The sequence below is a fragment of the Xenopus tropicalis genome, chromosome 8 (genome assembly GCF_000004195.4).
Source record: "Xenopus tropicalis strain Nigerian chromosome 8, UCB_Xtro_10.0, whole genome shotgun sequence".
In the NCBI taxonomy this organism is placed as follows: Eukaryota; Metazoa; Chordata; class Amphibia; order Anura; family Pipidae; genus Xenopus; species Xenopus tropicalis.
The window spans coordinates 25,530,880-25,550,258 of NC_030684.2; the positions used below are offsets into that span (position 1 = coordinate 25,530,880).

The 19,379-nt window shown below is 44.2% G+C and overlaps 1 protein-coding gene across 3 annotated transcripts in view; it reads left to right on the top strand.

The window, feature by feature from the left end:
• Window positions 1–19,110, top strand: part of fam102a (family with sequence similarity 102 member A) — a 38,520-nt gene extending 19,410 nt beyond the window's left edge. For all 3 annotated transcript variants that reach the window (XM_012960357.3, XM_012960356.3, NM_001097168.1), the window contains 10 exon segments: window positions 5,959–6,079; window positions 8,014–8,043; window positions 9,228–9,344; window positions 9,438–9,484; window positions 10,498–10,637; window positions 11,318–11,422; window positions 11,550–11,739; window positions 14,043–14,164; window positions 14,966–15,035; window positions 16,217–19,110. In XM_012960357.3, the coding sequence (XP_012815811.1) occupies window positions 5,959–6,079; window positions 8,014–8,043; window positions 9,228–9,344; window positions 9,438–9,484; window positions 10,498–10,637; window positions 11,318–11,422; window positions 11,550–11,739; window positions 14,043–14,164; window positions 14,966–15,035; window positions 16,217–16,262 (988 nt within the window). In that variant the 3' untranslated portion in view covers window positions 16,263–19,110.
• The last annotated feature ends 269 nt before the right edge of the window (window positions 19,111–19,379 follow it).

Sequence of the window (19,379 nt, forward strand, 5' to 3'; positions counted from 1 at the left end):
AATAGCCTCTGGGAAGGGACTGTGGCTGTGGGATAGCAGGTATAGTAGGGAGAGATGGTGCCTATAGTAGCAGTGGGATAATAGCCTCTGGGAAGGGACTGGGTCTGTGGGATAGCAGGTATAGTAGGGAGAGATGGTGCCTATAGTAGCAGTGGGGGGATAATAGCCTCTGGGAAGGGACTGGGGCTGTGGGATAGCAGGTATAGTAGGGAGAGATGGTGCCCTATAGTAGCAGTAAGGGGATAATAGCCTCTGGGAAGGGACTGGGGCTGTGGGATAGCAGGTATAGTAGGGAGAGATGGTGCCTATAGTAGCAGTGGGATAATAGCCTCTGGGAAGGGACTGTGGCTGTGGGATAGCAGGTATAGTAGGGAGAGATGGTGCCTATAGTAGCAGTGGGGGTAATAGCCTCTGGGAAGGGACTGTGGCTGTGGGATAGCAGGTATAGTAGGGAGAGATGGTGCCTATAGTAACAGTGGGGGATAATAGCCTCTGGGAAGGGACTGTGGCTGTGGGATAGCAGGTATAGTAGGGAGAGATGGTGCCTATAGTAACAGTGGGGGATAATAGCCTCTGGGAAGGGACTGTGGCTGTGGGATACCAGGTATATATGGCAGACAATGGTGCTTGTATAGGAGTGCGGATAAGTCTGTGAGCAACAATGGAGAATGTAGAATAGCAGACAGGTGGGCAATGCTGTTACAAAGGCATGTGTATATGGGTCCTACCACTGAGTTGTTAGTATGTATCTTCCCATATTTTACCTTGTCTATCCTTTCACTCCTGGTTTGTATGCTTGGACTTTGACCTTCTTCCATCCTTAAAGCATTCCAGGAATGTGCCCTTAGGCAACTCTTTCCCTGCCCCAGCGCAGCTGCATGGCCTCCCACCTTTATGGCTGTAGAACTTACTGGATAAGTCACAAGTGACAAACAAGGACGACTTGGGGTTGAGGCTCTGAGTTATTTTTTATAATTGGCTGTATAAATTTATTCATTAAATTGTTCCTGAATTAGCTTGAACATCTTCAGGAGGTGAAAGGCTTATCCAATCCAATGATCCGTAAGATGAGAGTGCTGAGATCTTAAAAATGGCTCTTAAATCAATGTCATTGGAAGTAGTGAGTAACTTGCTGTGTCGCTAAGATCTCAGATTTATGGGCAGGCATCACCCAAGTTGCAAGAAAAGTCTGATTTAAGTACATTCCACCTTACAGCTATCCCACCCCTTAAAGGGAAACTCTGCCAAAAATTGAATGTTTGTTGTTTTTTTGCCTAATTAAAGAAAATTGAATTCTAAGCAACTTTCCAGTATAAATAAATGTAAAAGAGTTATTTGCAAGTGTAATTTCTACTAAAAGCAGCATATGTGTCTCCTTTGCTGTTCTATTCTTTGCCTGCCTGACTACAGAGACAATGTAGCAGAAATCAGGGTGTCCCAAATGATGCCTGTTTGATACCAAATTGATTTAATTTAGCCTGTTGGCTTATTTTGGCCCTACACAGTCACATCGGGAGATTTGGGTTAGAATTGCCTGATGCCTGTGGTCACTTTAAAGCCTATGTATACTGCAGTGCCGCCCATAGTGCTGCTAATGTGGTTAATGATTTCAGCTGTAGAGATTAAGAAGCCGCACAGAGGCTGAAATAAGCCATTCAGTGGTAGCAGAATGTCACATCATGGATGTTTAGCAGTAATTAGCTGTGTATAAAAAGTTAACAGCGTCTCTTGAACAGTCTAATGAGACAGCGCAACTGTGCCACTCCCATTTATGCCACATAAATGCGCAGTCAGCCTTCATTTGCTCAATCCTCCAGCAGGCCCTCTGATTTCAAGTCCATATTAAGCACCATAGTGCTGCTAGCTGGGGGAAGTCTTACAGCTGCCCTGTGCACAATTATAAAAAGGAGGTCATGCTTTGCCTTTAAATTCTACCTTCATAATATCAGTACATTTTGTTCCCTTTGGTCTAAGCCATTCTTACTGATGCCCCAATGCTTTGCCCTGAAAGAACAGAGCCATGATTCAGCACCTCCGGATTATCAGATTAATGACTCGGTATCACTTTGTGGCAAGCTGTAGGGTCATAGATCAATCTAAGTGGGATAAACAGGCTTGTTGTGAAGCCTCCTCTCCTCTATGGTTTGTGATTTTGTAGCTCTTCAATTTCTGCTGAACTACAGATCCCAGCATCCCCTGCTGGAGTTAAAGGGACAATTACACCAAATTATTAAAGTGTTTTAAAGTAATTAAAACTTAACGTACTGTTGCCCTGCACTGGTAAAACTGGTGTGTTTGCTTCAGGAACACTACTAAAGTTTATATAAATAAACTGCTATGTAGCCATGGAGGCAGCCATTGAAGCTGGAAAAAGGTGAAAAGGCACAGGTTACATAGCAGGTAACAGATAAAACACCATTGTATTCTATAGTGTTTATCTGTTATCTGCTAAATAACCTGTGCCTATTCTGCTTTTGAATGGCTGCCCCCATGGCTACACAGCAGCTTTGTTTATATAATCTTTAGTAGTCTTCCTGAAGCAAAACCACAACTTTCACCAATGCAGGTCAGCAGTATAATAATAGTTTAATTACTTTAATACATATTCATGTTTTGGTGTTACTGTTGCTTTAAGCCCTGATGGATGGGCAGCACTGTGCTGAGAGGGGATTTGCCGAAAGTGCAGCTCTTAAACATTCTGTATGTCAGCAGGGATCTAGAGCTGACATGTCTGTTTAATGGAACGATTTGGAATGAATATAAATAATGCATTCTCACCTAGCACTGGACTCATGGCTATCATTGCACAGCACACTTGTATAGACCGCAGAAGGGTTGCAGATGTGGCTTTGCAGTGCAGTTGTGTTGGCTACTATCAACGACAACTCCCTGCATTTCCTGTATATAACCACCCACCCTGTATAAGAGGAGCGACTGCACACAACAGATTTATGGAGTTCACAAATGATGAATCCCAAATAATAAACGATCAGAACAAAGCAGCAGGACGTTCTCCCACGTCACAAAGCCATCGGACATACACAGAGGATTCACTTTACGCTTGGTTGCCTCTGCCCATAAAGCAGTTCCAGTTTGCGTATTTACAGTTCTGATGACTCGTACATTTGTGGCTAAGTGCTCCCTGTCTTTTCCCATGGGCCTCCGTACCCCCCTTTTGCTGCAGCATGTTTCCTCCCAACATGCTTTCTGCCTCTCGCTTAGGGTGAGCGCCTGATTATCTCCCACATGCCCCTTCATATGGCATTACTGTCATCTGCTCATTAGCATGCTCTGCCAGTGTGCCCCAGGGTATCCCCTAGAAGCAGCAGGGCGTGCTGCCACTGATTTAGGCTCCTGCTTTTACAGTTCAGTGTGTCCCCAGCTGCAGTTGCATCAGTTTCTCCTTTCTTTTGTGCACAGCTTCTCAAAAAGCTGCACCCAGTTTATCCTACACAAATAATGTTACTGCTGGTTCTTTAGACCGATTCGGCAGCTTATTGGCCCATGTATGGGCACTACCGACGGGCCTGCCCAACCAACATCTTGCCAGATCTCGATCGGCAGGTTTGATTTTTTGTCCGCATCGGGGACTCTATCAGCTCGTTGATGCGGTCCCCAAACCAACGTCTATACCCGCCATTCCAATTGGATTGTTTGGCCCCAGGGCCAAATGACAGAATTAGCTCGGTATCACTCACCCATAGGTGGGGATATCAGGAGAAGATCGCCAAGCAAGCGGATCTTAGCGTGTATGGCCACCTTATTGTGTTATTCTATATGCAGTGGAGGAATGCCATTGGCCTTTTTTTTGCAGAAGCAAGCTGTCCTCCAGTCAAGACTCCAGTTCCCTCGATTCCTTACATACATACTTACTGTGAGGAAGCACACAGGGGGAGTGGGAATTGGAGCCTTGGCTGGAGGAGAGCGAACGTCTTGCTACATTGTTTCCGTAGTCAGGACAAGCTGAACAGAAATACAGATACTGCTTTCAATAGCATTTACATTTACAAATAACTTTGTGTGATGAAAGTATATCGGAAAGTTGCATGTAATTACATTTTTTTTTCTTTTTGTTATTTGAGAGGATTTCCCCTTTAAATGGAAAAGAAATGTAAAATATTGTTGTCATATAAGCAGGGAGTTGGGGGTTGGATAGGGAACAATTCACAATAGAGTCTCTGTTTGGCAGAGCCTAGGGTACCTGGCAAAGGAAATCGCTGGAGGATTGCAGAGCATGGGGCACACAGAAATGGGCTTAGGACCCACGTGTCTCCATCCCAGGGGCACTGCTACCATTAGGCAAGTTGAGAAACTCACCTCAGGGGCGGCAAAGCTGTTTAAAGTTGTTAAAGTTTTAAACCGGAAATTCAGCTCTGCTAGTGCAGAGAGTGCAATTGCGCTGTGCCCCCCCTCCAGCGCTGTAAAGGTAAGCATGGGGTTCCGAGGGAGGATCGATGCTCCATCCTATCCCCTTTCTCCCTTACTGTTAGTTGTGTATGTGAGTTACTGAGTGTGTGCAGGCAGCTGTGTCGGGCAGGAAGTCATGCTTAGATGTAGCAGTTTGCTCTACTGTCAGTTGCAGTCACATGCTAGCCATTTGCTGTGCTTGCAGCCCTATTAGGATATGGCCTTGTGGCGCAGAACCCTGCAGCACATAAAGTTTCCATTAGACAGCCGTGTGTTATTGGCCCCTGCAGTAGCCCACAATCATAACCTCTCAGCCCCTTTATTTTAATTCTGTTAGCAGCTTTGAAATGTAAAGCAGCCCTAGAGGAGAACGACCAACTAAATGGCTTCCAGAGCCAAAGTGACCTGCAGTAACCACAGCTTCTCTAATGATGCTCTATTTTTGGTCTCTTCGATTGTTTGGTAAATAAGGTGCAGTCACTTCAAAGTGAGAGGCACTTCCTCAGCCAAGTCAAGCCAAAGCCTTTTGTCTGTGCCTTTGCCCTGTAGTTGCCTCTTAAGGTGGCCATACACAGTAAGATCTAATTGATTGGCGAGGTCACCAAGCGAGCGGATCTTCTCACAATATCCCCATCTATGAGTGGGTGATATCGGGCTGATTTGAACGGCGGGTATAGATGCAGTTGGTTCGGAGACCACATCAACGAGCTGATGCAGTCCCTGATCTGACTGAAAATTCAAACCTGCCCGATTTCAGGTCAGATGTTGGTCAGGCGGGCCCATCATCGAGATCTGGCAAGATGTTGGTTGGGCAGGCCCGTCGGTAGTGCCCGTACATGGGCAGATAAGCTGCCGAATTGGTCTAAAGGACAGCTATCGGCAGCTAGAATCAGTCCGTGCATGGCTACCTTTAAACTGGCCATGTACTGACAGATATTGGATTGGCCCAGGGGGGCAAACATTCAGATCACACTGACATGATGCAGTGCATTGGGGTGAGGACCGCATCAACAAGCCGATGTGCTCCTCGCCCTGACAGGATTTTTAAGCCCGCTCGATGGACATCTGACAGATTTTCAGACAAATATTGGTCAGGCAGGTCCGTCTGACCATCGGCAGCTTTTATTGGCCTGTGTATGGCAACCTTTAATATCATGGTGAGGTCCCTTATAAGCTTTATGTGACCACACTGAAATCTGCCAGTGCTACTGGCATCCTAGCATTAAAATTCATAAGCAGAGAATCACTGTGCCTGATGCCTTATGCCTACGGGCTGGGTAACGTGACCTTCTTGTCATAGAATGAATGGTCTCTCATTCCAGGCATGTCTCTGTCTGGGCTGTTATTATATTCTAAAACCTACAAGTGTAACTATAAGGATGCACATTTGATCCCTAGGAGAACAGCTGCATTGGTATATTGAGATTGCCACAGCAATTGCCAAAGCAATATGGCAGCGCCCCTGCAAATGTATATAAACAGGATGCTCTTTGCAACCTGAATTGAATGCTTTGAACTGAACCAACTGATTGCTGCTTTCTTCTCATGCAGGGAGGAGGTGCAGGAAAACTGCGTACACTGGAGGAAGAAGTTCAACTTTGTGTGCAAGATGAGTGCTAACCCTGCCACTGGTGTGCTGGACCCCTGCGTCTGCAGAGTCTCTGTGCGAAAGGTGAGAAAAATAAATAGACGGTGGGTAGGGTCAGAGAATATTCTGCCTATGTTAGGGCTCAGGTACATTGTCCCAGCTGGTGCTCCATGCACTCTTTGTGCTCAAGTGAAGGTCCAGGTGGCTGCCCAAATGGCACATTTCATGGACATTATTATGTGAGTGCTGGTGAGATAATGATCTACTGATAATCAGAATAATCACAAGGTGTCACCTAAGGGCTCTGGCACACGGGGAGATTAGTCGCCCGCGACAAATCTCCCTGTTCGCGGGCGACTAATCTCCCCGGATTGCCATCCCACCGGCGAAAATGTAAGTCGCCGGTGGGATGGCACACGCTGCACAGGCGATTTCGGCAAATCGCCGAAAATGCCTCGCGAGGCAACTTCGTCGATTTGCTGAAATCACCTATGCAGCGTGTGCCATCCCACCATCGACTTACATTTTCGCCGGTGGGATGGTAGTTCGGGGAGATTAGTTGCCCGTGACAAAGGAGATTTGTCGCGGCCGATTTCAGGCCAGATATCGGTCGGGCAGGCCCATCAGTAGTGCCCATAAACGGGCCAATTATCTGCCAAATCGGTCTAAGGGGCCGATATCGGCAGCTGGAATTGGCCCATGTATGGGGACCTTTACTGTCTTTCAGCAATAAAACAATAACAATGATTGTAAACCCCAAATTCAAGGGTGAACAGCACCTCATGGGAGGTTTCACACTCACACCTTTGTGCTGGTTTCTTTATGTCTCATTAGAGACAAGGGTCTTTGCACGTCAGGAACCAGCTGATCTCTACATTCTACATTCCTGCAATGATAATCCAAAACTAAAGCACCTTTTATGTCTACTGTAACTCGAACACAAATCATTGTCAGAGTTATGTGCCTGGAGGCAGTGGCACAAACAACAAATATTTGATGTGCAGCATTTCTAAGCTGTGCTCTATTTGTCTGCACTTAGCAAGAAACTTCTTGCACTCCAATTCTTCCTAATAAGATTGTACTGCTACAAATATATATATATATATATATATATATGTGTGTGTGTATGGAATGACCCTGAAGTTTACAGAGGAATCTGAATGTACAGGTATGGGATCCATTATCTTGAAACCCATTATCCAGAAAGTTCCAAATTATGGGAAGGCCATCTCTAATAGACTCCATTATAAGAAAATAAATCTAATTTTAAAAGATGATTTCCTTTTTCTCTGTAATAATAAAACATTACCATGTACTTGATCCCAACTAAGATATAATTTTTCCTTATTGGAGGCAAAACAATCCTATTGGGTTTATTTAATGTTAAAATAATCTTTTAGTAGACTTAAGGTATGAAGATTCGAATTACGGAAAGATCCCCTATCCAGAAAAGCCGCAGGTCCCGGGCATTCTAGATAATGGGTCACATACCCATACTGTATATGAAAGTGGCTGTTAGGTGTGTGGCAATGAGCAAAGCTGGGTGCTATTAATGGGAGATGCTGGATTGTGTGGGATGCTTTGTCTTACAGTGAGTGTGTGGGAATGCTTTGTGTGAGATGCTGTGCCTGTAATATGTGGGTTGTGTGTATGTGCAATGTTAGACTTCAGGATTTGAATTTAGTCAGTGTCAGTTAACTGCTTGATATGTTAATGCTTTAAAAAAAACAGATATTTATTTTATCATAGCAAGGTTCTGTCTTTGGGATATGTGGCTCTCACCTGTTTGCTGTACTGCATTATATCTGCATTCTGGGCGGCTTAGTAGGAGTCGGTTTAGGATACATACTGCAGACTGCGCTGGTTCCTTTACAGCCATGCAGATATGCAAAAGCTGAAGATCTGTCTAGTTTTTTTTCTGTTACGAATATATACAGCCCATACTTGTTTGCTCCCTGAGCAGCGTGTGTCCCTATGCCGTCACAATGCATATCCTAATCTGTGCTTTCCTGTTACAGGAACTGAAGGGAGGAAAAACATATTCAAAGGTAAGCGTGTATGGTCATAAATCAGTTATATCCCTATCGTCCCCAGAGCCCCCTGCACAAGGTTAATATCAGTACAGTTACAGTACAGTGTGTGTGCCCTGGCAGCTGATGGTTTCACGGAAATCTGCCACCCTGCCTACCCTGCCTGACTGCCTGAGAACAGATTTAGTGGTTTAGCAGATCTTACATTTTGCACTATCAGTGCTTTTTCCCTAACCACAACTCAGCTTAATTAGTGAACTGCAGCATTCAAATGGCAAACTCTTATCTTATGTCAACTTACATTAAACCACCCCTTTGAAGGGCAACCAAAGTCTCAGTAAGACTAGAAATGATACACAGCAAAGTGTTTTGAGTTGAAAGACATGTACCTTCACTGTCAGAGAGCCCTTAGGACCCTGGTGCTGCAGCCATATGCAGAGCTCCTTTGTTGCGGATTTAAAACTAACCATACATGCCCAAATTTGGTTGGGAATTTTGGCCAATTTTGGTTATACTGCCCAACTGTCTGGGCATTTTTCACTTGGGGTGGTAATACTTTTACCTATCAGGCCACCCTGTGATTCTGTCAGGTCCCAGTTATCCATCAAGATAAAAAATGCTATGTGCCAAGCGACGAAGTAGGAGTTGCTGCAGCTTTCTGCATGTTTAGTACATACATTATATTCCTGCATACTGCACTGGGGCAGATATCAGCAACAGTGCTTCAATGTTATTGAAGGGGAAAATGGCACAGCAAGCAATTCGGAATCAGCAGCTGTGAGAAGGAAGTGAAAGAGACTCGGCCAGAGCATCCTTCTATGCTCTTCCTTCATGTATTTCCTGCCAGGGTTGTGGGATATGGGCCCCCTGCTAATAACCTAACATGACGCAAGTAGGCGAATGTACAGGGATACACAGGACTGAAGGCAGCCTTTGCCTAAATGGTAAACATGTCTCACAGTCCTGCCTTTCCATGCATTGTGCAGTGCTGGATTAATTAAGATGAAACCTTTATTTCCACTATGTGAAACATGTAGCTCTGTACTACCACATCTCTGACTTTTCGTATCTTTCTGCATCTGAGTGAGCTTATATATATTATTGATATAAATATATATATATATATATATATATATATTTACTTGAAAATCACATTCACATTGTACTACTCTAACCCATTTTTATCATGTTCTTCTTTTCAGCTGGGCTTTGCTGATCTCAATCTGGCTGAGTTTGCTGGTTCTGGCTCCACAGCCCGCTGTTGCCTGCTGGAAGGTTATGATACCAGGAACACAAGGCAGGACAACTCCATTCTAAAGGTAGCAGGTCTTTTTTTGCTCTATGGTCATGCATCTGCTCATTAACCGCACTTTCTGCTGTGAAATCCCTTGTAACGTGCCTTTTCTTGACAGGTAATTATTGGGATGTCGCTGCTCTCTGGTGACCCGTGCTTTAAGACGTAAGTGACAGCATTGCCTACATCTGATCTTCCATTATTGCTTCCTTATATATAGGCTTTTACACCTTAGTAAAGCTTCCTGTTAAACAAAGAATATCCTACAAACTTCTTCTCTTAACCTTCAAAGCCCTCCATTCCTCTGCTCCCCACTACATCTCTTCCCTTGTGTCTCCGTACGTTCCTGGCCGACTCCTTCGTTCCACGCAGAGCAACCGTTTGGTTGCGCCCCCCACTACTACTGCGGTTTCCTGCCTTAAACCCTTCTGCCTTGCTGCCCCTTACATTTGGAATTCCCTCCCTGATGTCCTCCGTAGAGAATCCTCCCCCAGTCTTTTTAAAACCAAACTAAAAGACTACCTTTTGGAGCACTCGCCCAGCACCTGATCTGGGAAATAGCACTTATATTGTAGTGTCACCCACTGTGACCTACAGCACTTATATTTGCCTATTTGTGTCTGTAAGTTACCCTCCCATATAGATTGTAAGCTCTACGGGGCAGGGACCTCCATCCTCGTGTGTCTTTGACTCTTAACTTATTGCAACTGTAACTGTATCTTGTATTTATTTGTATTTATTGTTATACTTTGTATTTATCTATTATCTTATTAACCCCCTGTTTGTATTAATGTATTCTACTGTACAGCGCTGCGTACATAAGTAGCGCTTTATAAATAAAATTATTCATACATATACATACAAGCAAGGCAACTCCCTTGTCTGAGTAATGGCTCTGCTGTAAAGCTGTCGCTTGCCTATGCTAAGCAACTATCCTGCAGAGTTTTTATTATAATCTGAACACGTTTTTACTGATTTAAACTATAAAAATAAAATGGCTTTTTTAAAGAATGAAAGCATGGCAGCTCCCTCTCTCTCAAATCAATTAAAAAAAATACCTGAGTAGTATAAATATTAAGCTATTTTATAAAGACACAGCATGAACCACTATGTCTTTATAACATACTGAATTTACATTATTTCATGCTAACAACTTGTTCTTTTTCCACTTTCTTCAGACCTCTATCTACAGCCAAAACAGTTTCCCCTCCAGGACAAGACTCCTCATTACAGATGACATGTAAAGGGGAAGGGACTGTGAGATCGGCGGGTGGCACCGTACGGCAGAACCGAAGCCGGCAGGCTATGCTGAGCTCAGGTATGGCCTAGTCCTGGATGGCTTGTGCATTATACAGAGCAGCTGCAGGACCAGTACTATAGATAAACACATTAGAAATACAGACCTAGAACATTGTCCACAGTATTCAAATAAAGTGTGGCTCAGCCGACATTAATTCAAACAGGTATTTCTTGACCCAGGTTTGTACCTTAGGTCCAGCGCTGAGAGGGGGTAATGCAATTACAATGGAGGGCCAAAAAACAAAACTCACCCCAGTGCAAACAGCCCCAAGTCCCGCGCCAACAGAGGAGGACAGTTTAGATCCTCCAAAACTTCAAAGTATAAGAACAACTCGCCCATTTTTTTCCTATTCAAGCCTATTATATTTCATACAAACTACATTTTATTGAAAATATTTAAAGTGAAGTGAAAAAGAAAAAAAAAATGTTGTATCATCTTGATTAGATAATAGTAACTGTAAACCTTTGCTCCATTTCTGAAGGCATTAAAGGGTTAAAGTGTAATGGGGTTTATGACATAATATCCTGATACGTGTTTTAAATAGAGCGGTTGTAAATGTTTCTGTATAGACTATGATTATGTGCCTTGTGGACGAAATCCATCAGGCAGCTTTTAATGTTTGGTGTGCAAGCCATCTATGGATTAAAGTCAGTATTTAATTTATCCACATTTATTTTATTGTCTTTTTATATTTTCAGGTGGATTTGACGAAACCGAGCAAAACCTATCGAGCCCAGAGGAAACGTCCCATTCAGGGCATTCCCGGAACTCTAGCCAGGCCAGTCAGCAATCAAAAGTGTCAGGTAAGCATCTCACAAGTGTTGTTTATCCTTCTTGCAAAGAGTCTCTGTTCATATTCCAGCATATCACCTTAAGTCCGGCAGGTATCTATCACTAAATACGTTTGCAATGTGCTCTTTTTCTGTGCAGGTCACAGTTCTGAACATTCTCGCTGCTCCAGCATGTCCGACCTGACTCACAGGCGTAACACGTCCACCAGCAGTAGCGTCTCAGGGTGTCTCAGCCTCACAGCCGACGGGACTGAACCCGAACGAGATGTTAAGCTGGAAAAGCCTCCACGGCCTATTCGGCCTCCCCTCCACTCAGACAGACACTCCAGGTAGAATTATACCTACTGTATTCAGATTTGTGCTTGTGTAGGGATTTCCTGTTGGTTATTCGTGTGCCTTCTTCCTTTATATCATGATGCAAAAATCATGTCCAGTTTTGGGCTAGGGCCACAATGCATATGTTTCATAAGGTGGCCATACACATTACAATAATGATCTTTCCTGCAACCATTGTGCTGTGTGAAAGGCTCCCTGCAATAAGCGGCATCCAGTATTGTGCTGCAATATCTCATATCTAATAATAGTTATGGATTTTCCCATAAAAGGCAGCAGGGGTGATTTTTGGAACTTGGCACCCTTAGCTTTTCTCTGATGGACATCAGCCTTAGGGAGCACTGTAGGCCATGGGCCACATCACTAGGTGAGAGATGTCAGGCACTGGTAGAATAATTCCACAGGCAGTGTGTTATCTGACTGAACCTTGTTTAGGGTACGTGCTATAGCAGTGATGTCTATCGTTGACTCATTGTGGAATACTGTGTCTTAAAGGAACAGTAAAACGATTTCATTTTATGGTGTTAAAATAATTCAAATGTAATGTACTGCTGCCCTGCACTGGTAAAACTGCTGTGTTTGCTACAGTAACACTACTTTAGTTTATATAAATACCCTGCTGTGTAGCCATGTGGGCAGCCATTCAAGCTGGAAAAAAAGGAGAAAAGGCACAGGTTACATAGCAGATAACAGATAAGCTCTGTAGAATATAATGCTTATCTGCTATGGAACCTGTGCCTTTTCTCCTTTGAATGGCTGCCCCCATAGCTACACAGCAGCTTTGTTTACTAAACTATAGTAGTCTTTCTGAGGCAAACACACCAGTTGTACCAGCGCAGGGTAACAGTACATTATATTGTAATTACTTTTATACACATTCATTTTTTAGTATTACTGTTTCTTTAAGTCAAACAGATGGGTTGTTACTTGTTCCAGTCTCTCTGAGCCTCCCTGCATTGTTGTTGTGTGGGCCAGCACAGTAGTGGCCAAATAACAAATGGTAGGCATGCTGCAAAGGCAAATAGTGCCAGTATTCTCCCACTGACTGGGATGTGTATGGCGCAAACACTTGGAAGTAATGACTTTCTGTGCAGACGATGTATGCTCATAACATTTACCATGCATTTGCTTTGTAATTCAAAAGCCACAAAAATACCCCTCTGCCTTTTAAATGTCAAGTTTGTGACAGAGCCGTTAGTTTCATGCTGTGCCTCGGAGCTACTGCCATGGAATAAATGATGTGACTCAGCTGCACCCGAAGCACACTGGAACCTCTTGCTCATTTCTCTCTGAAGTCTGGATCCAGTGCTTAGTGACACAGAACAACCCGTGATTTCCTTACTTGGCTTGTACTGGTGGAATTTGTTGTTATTCCAAGTTACAAGGAAGAGATTCCACTGAACAGCATGACCGCTCTCTGCTCAGCCTCCTCTCCCTTCACTGAAAAATTATTAGGTGTGCATGTCCTGGAGTAGTTTATGGAATGGGACAAGCGCTGAGCAGGCAACTGTCTTATAATACACCTGCTCATTTATTTAAGAGCTTTCACAGTTGCAATGTACCCAGCTAGGCACCAAAGGACTGCAGATTAGCCTCATGCTAATGGCTGCCTGCTTCAATGAGAGTCTGGAGGGATCACAGTATCCTTACGAATATCCAAATCGTATCAGATATTTCATTAGCTAGAATAAACCGTTGATTTAGGGGACAAAGGAAAACAAGATTAATATCCAGGCCCGTACTGGCAATCTGTGGATTCTGGCAAATGCCAGAGGGGCTGCTGTAAGATGCCATAGACAGTCACTATTTAGTGGGCTGATGGGGGGCTGTTTGGGCTTCTGTGTACTTAACATTTTTATTATGTGTTCACATATTGCCCTAGTCAGGGGCAATGCTTGCAGCCAATTTTGGGAATGATATAACACTGGCACCCTCTCCCTTGGCTCATTCACTCACATCTGAGAGATTATGGCCTAACCTCTTTGCAGGTTTCACAAGGTGTTTTATCAGTTTGTGTTATGTCAGTAAGATGCTGTCTTCCATGGTATGCCAGCAGCACAATCACTTGGCACAAGCTTTTACATAGTTACATAGGGTTGAAAAAAGACCAGAGTCCATCAAGTTCAACCCTTCCAAGTAAACCCAGCACACACAACCCACACCTACCAATCTATACACTCACACACATAAACTATATATACAACCACTAATACTAACTGTAGATATTAGTATCACAATAGCCTTGGATATTCTGCCTTTTGCCTTACCCAAGTGTCCGTATGCTTTGTCCTGTCCTTAGGAGGAAGAAAGACTCTGTAGAGAGTCGGCCCACGTGGGTAGATGACACCAGGATTGATGCTGATGACATTGTGGAGAAGATCATGCAGAGTCAAGACTTCACAGACGTCAGCAACAACGAAGGTAAAAGAAGAGAGCTATATCAGCAGCTTTGAGAATTCCTCAGCAGTCAGGGAGCAAAGGAGTGCAATGCACAAGGGCTTGGGTACACAATTCTGCAGACTCCAGGAATGTTCTGGTTTGTGTAGGATATGATGGATCCTGGCATGATTAGTGTAGCAAGGCTTTCTTAATTTTGGCCTCTGTGCTCTTTGTTGTTCTAGTCCCTTCTCCTGCGCTGGGTACAGAGGTTGAATCCTCATTATTGCTGAAGGAAGTTAGACAAAGTGGCATTTTTGTTGCCGCAGAACCTTGCCTTGTCTACCTCCTGTCTCTTATGACAAGTTTAACCTCTGTGCCTGATCTGCTGTGGTATATGAACAATGCAGAAATCTAAGCCCCCAGGAGTATGAGCTTTATTTGCCATATTATGGTGTTTTACAGCTTTAGCTCAGGGGGGTTTACAGGGATTTGCATTTATGTGAGTCCCAAAGTTTCACAGATATAGGTCAGAGAAAGTAAATATTTGTTATACAGGGCAAAGAGAAACATAATGAAAACACATATCCCTGCCCTGTTGCCACAGTTAGCTCTTTAACCAACCCAATATGACCTGAAAGCTTTTAACAGTCACAGTTTAATCCCAACTTCCCATTCTTTTTCAGCAAGAAACAAACAATTGATCATAACCATATACATATATATACGTGACTCCTCTGATGCCACAAAATCTGCATCCTTTTGTTTTTGGCTTTGTTGTCTGTTCTTTGGTGTAATATTTAGAACAGGATTGTGTATAATGCTGCATACTGTGTCTCCTTCTAGATAGTCACCTAAGACTGTTTGTCAGTAGAGATGGATCAACCACTCTGAGCGGGATCCAGCTTGCTAACAGGTAAACAGCCTAAAGCTTAATTGTAATGCCAACCTGCAAGCCTTACACATGACTGGAAATTCCTCCTCCATCATGAAATATGTCTTGTGCCGCCAACGTCTTCAAATAAATAAGGATGGGGTGTGGTCTCACAACTCCCAAATTATTTACTGCTGGGGCCCCAGGAAGGCCTCTATCATTTGCACGTTGCAATGTCAGTTACAGCAAACCCACCACTTGTGTTACTAGTTGCCTTGCATGACACAAGTGGCACTGGGAAACCAGAGTGGGCCGGAATTATGACCGCCGTACACAGCTGGAACTAAGGGGTAGGCAGAAGAGGCACTTGCCTAGGGCACAATGATGGGGGGCACCAGGCAAGTACCTTTTGTGGCTACCCCTATTCCGCGCTCCCTTGTCATTGCCCCTGCCGATTGTCATTGCCCCGCCACCGTGAAGGCATTGCAGAGGTGTGGTAGCCAACCAGGTTGCCTAGGGCTCCTGGTCGGCTTGGCCTGCCCCTGCTGCCCAGTGGTTAATTTTTTACTCACTGTTACAGTGATCAAATAAAAAACTGAACCATGAGATCCTGTCACTGACAATATCATGACACAAAAGAATGTAATAAAGAATGCCTATGTGCCTTAGATGCCACGGGTGCTAAGGAATTGTTGTTTATTAGATGTACCCAAGGCATTTCAGTATGCAATTAGGAAGGCATGTCAATCATTTGTCTGTTTGAAGCACTCACTGTTGGTGACAGTTCTGCAACATCTGCTGGTTTATCAGTGGATTGCCCAGTGGTGCATTCCTTTAGTTAAGATAAACATTCTCCCATGGGAACATTTGGGAACATTTGTTTGTATGTGTGTGACTCCCTAGAGCAGTGGTCTCTTGAGGAGACCAACATTTGCTCAAGGCCTCCTTTAGCGCCAGGTTTTACAAACATATAATAACATTTATGTATCAGCCAGTCCTTAGAATATCTAGGACATCAGATCTTGCTGTAATTGGCCTTTAGCATGGCTTTTTTAGGAGTATTCTGCCAGTAGTGCTGATATCTGACCATATCTGGATGATAACAAGGCCCCAGTGGTGAGAACTCCCCGTCCAAACCACGCCATGTTACATAGTTACATACATGTTTAATAAGAAGGAAACAGTGAGCAGTACATCTCTAAGCTGCATTTTCTTTGATTCAGGGTCTCGGCTGGAGTGTTCGAGCCTGTGGTGATTGAAATCCGCTAAATGGAAGAGAGACAAAGGAACTGTCCGCACTCCCAGGCTCTTTCCAGTTCTAGAGTACAAAGCTGGAATCTTTCACACCAGAGGAGAGACGGGACTTCGCATATTTTCTAAGGCTTGACAGTTCCAGTCAGCCACTGTGGTTCCTCCCCTCATCTTGGCCCCTGTCCCAGTAGCTGTGCATGACTCCCCATGTGTTTCTTTTATCCACTTTGTGACAGCGTTCCTGCCTGCTTCTAATCACTGTGAGTTTAACCAGGCATCTGGAGAAAGAGGCCACAAATCCAGATGCTCAGCATTCCACACTCTGGCTGCTTCTCACATTGCAGCGGCCTCTGTTTTGCTTGCCTAGCAGAAGATAGAGCAGTGATCCCCAACCAGTGTCTCGTGAGCAACATGTTCACCGACCCCTTGGATGTTGCTCTCAGTGCCCCCAAACCAGGTAGTCATTTTTTAATTCCTGACTTGGTGGCAAGTTTAGGTTGAATAAATACTACCAAATAAAACCCCCTGTAAGCTAATAGTGAGCATAGAGGCTGCCTAATAGCCAATCTTAGCCCTTATTTAGCACCTCCATAAACTTTTATGGTGCTTGTGTTGCTCGCCAAGTCTTTTTAAATTTGACTGTGGCTCACGAGTAAGAAAGGTTGGGGACCCCTGAGATAGAAGAAAACTAAGCATGATTCCAGTGCTTGCAACCCACAATAATACAGTGGACTCTCTGACTGTCCCTTTAATACTTTCAGGGCCAGTAGGCCAGCTGTGCTGTACAAGTCCTTTTGGTCTTGGAGATGTTAAAGGGACCTTTTACTTCCTATAATGTTGCAGTCTCAGAATCACTGGCACAGTGACCTGCTGACTACAGACAATAAATGTGAGAATACCTTGGAGCAGATTGAATAGAATCAATCTGTTTCCAAATTGTACTGCACAGGGCAGCATTAAGGGAGTGGTTTAAGAACCCCCTTCTGTTCCTGGATATGCAGCTTCACATATTTTGCCACAGACAACTGCTCAGAGAGATCCCAATGAGCCCATTAGCTTACAGTCCCTGCTTCCCCCTTACTAAACGGTACCACTGCTTTCCGCTTTTTCAGGTTAGGCGGCATGACTTTGTCCTGAGTCCTGTATCCACCCCCTCCACCCTAAATAAAAAAGACGAGAGTTGTCAGTACAGAACAGCAAAAGTTCCCTAAAATAGGCCACATTACACAGCTGGACTGTTTAAGCATTAAGAGTCCCCTCGGGCAGGGGTACATGATGCAGCTGGTCTGCGGGCACCCTCGGGTAGGGGCCATGTAAGGCAGCTGGTCTGCATTTAAACCTTAAGGCCTCCTCGGGTAGGAGAGATGAAACACAGCTGAGCTGTGAGAATCCTTTAAGGGAGCATACCTATTAAATGGAATGACTGTTGGGGGGAGACATTGCTGGTCGACGAGTCCCCCACTTCAGATATGGACCTCCAGAATCTCCGGTTAGATATGGAGGGCTCAGCTATTCTGTACTGCTACTTTCTCAAACACATTCCAGTGCATGAAAGGCCTAAGAGAAAGCCATCGGTAGGGGGTTAGCTGTGCAGGTCACAGCGGCTGCCTCCCAGGACTCAGTCATGCCTGATATTCCCTGGCCATTCCCCTTCTAACTTGGTGAGGACTGCACAGCTCTTCCAAGAACCAGCAGGCTGGTGTTATCATTTCACTTATGTGTCTTACCTACATTTTCAATGTGAACCTCCTTCTCCTTGACTTGGGTTTAATCCTTCTGCGGAGCCATCTGGGATTTTGGGGTTTTTGTGTGTGTGTTTTGTTTCTTTTCTGTAGTTGCTTTTGTTGTTGTTAATGGGTGAAACTAGGAGCCTTGGAAATACCGCCACTGTTTCTGGTTTATTGCGGCCTACTGCAGCTGCCCAAGGTGAATGTATGTGATGCTCCCGCCACTACTTCCCCTTGATTTTGAGACACGGCATATGCCTTTTTGGTTTAGAGTTGAAAATGAAACCCATACATGGGGCCGACAGCCAGGCCGCCCTCCCGCGTTACTTTTGTTGTTCTAAATGGAAACCACTCTTATGTTCTGGGCACTTTAATGATTGTTGGACACGGTGCAGGGATTTTAATGAAACGTTCTTGTTCAGAGCTTGATTTAAGACTACAGAAGAAGTCTTTAAGGATTATTTTTATTTTCATTTGTTTTTATCTTTTTTCTCCCTCCACTGCAATCATGGCTTTAATTGAATTTGGGTGACATAGCACTTACGGAGCTCCCTAACCTCACTGCTATACCTACTGTGCTCTTTGGGAAGTGTTAATGCTCAGGGTATGTTTATGGTGATGTGCAGAGATGACGAGTCTGTTTTATTTGGGTGTGGCTCACAGCCTGCATCATTTACCAGCTTATTACAGAACTGGGCGACATAGCAGTTTTGTATTGACTGTACAGTCACAGAGGTAATTTTGTCTGACGAGAGGCCATAACCACGGCACAGCCCTTCTGCACATTGGCAAAAGTAGGGCATAAAAGGTTTGTTATGTTAAACTAAGCTAAAAAAAATACCGTATTTTTTTCTATTTTGTTTGCACAACCCCCTCAGGAGTCTTAACAGCTAGAGAGGTCAGAGCAACCCTCTTGGACCTACTGAAGCCCACAGCATGGCTGCTGAGCTATTCTAGTTGAGTATAATCGCTGCTCACAGGTGTCTGCAGGCAGATCTGGACTATGGCATTAACCAAGCTATCTAAATATTCATGGCAGACTTAGCCATTCTAAAACTAACGTTTCTAACTAGGGGCCAATCTTATGAGACAGAGATAGTGCCAAATGGTCTAGAGGTTAAAAAGGTTTATAGTGGAAATAAAAAAAAAGGGCTAATGGGAATTTCTTTGGTACCTGGCAGTCCGACCCTGGCATAAAGAGGTGGTTCACCTTCAGGTAAACCTTTCATATGTTACTGTTATTAGTAACTTTTTAGTTTGGTCTTCATTTTTATAGGTTTTTGAATGATTTGTTTTCCTCTTCTGCCTCTTTCCAGCTTTCAAATGGGGGTCACTGACCCCGGCAGCCAAAAACTATTACTTTGTGAGGCTACAATTGCCTGGTTACTAGGTGAAATTGGCCTTCAGA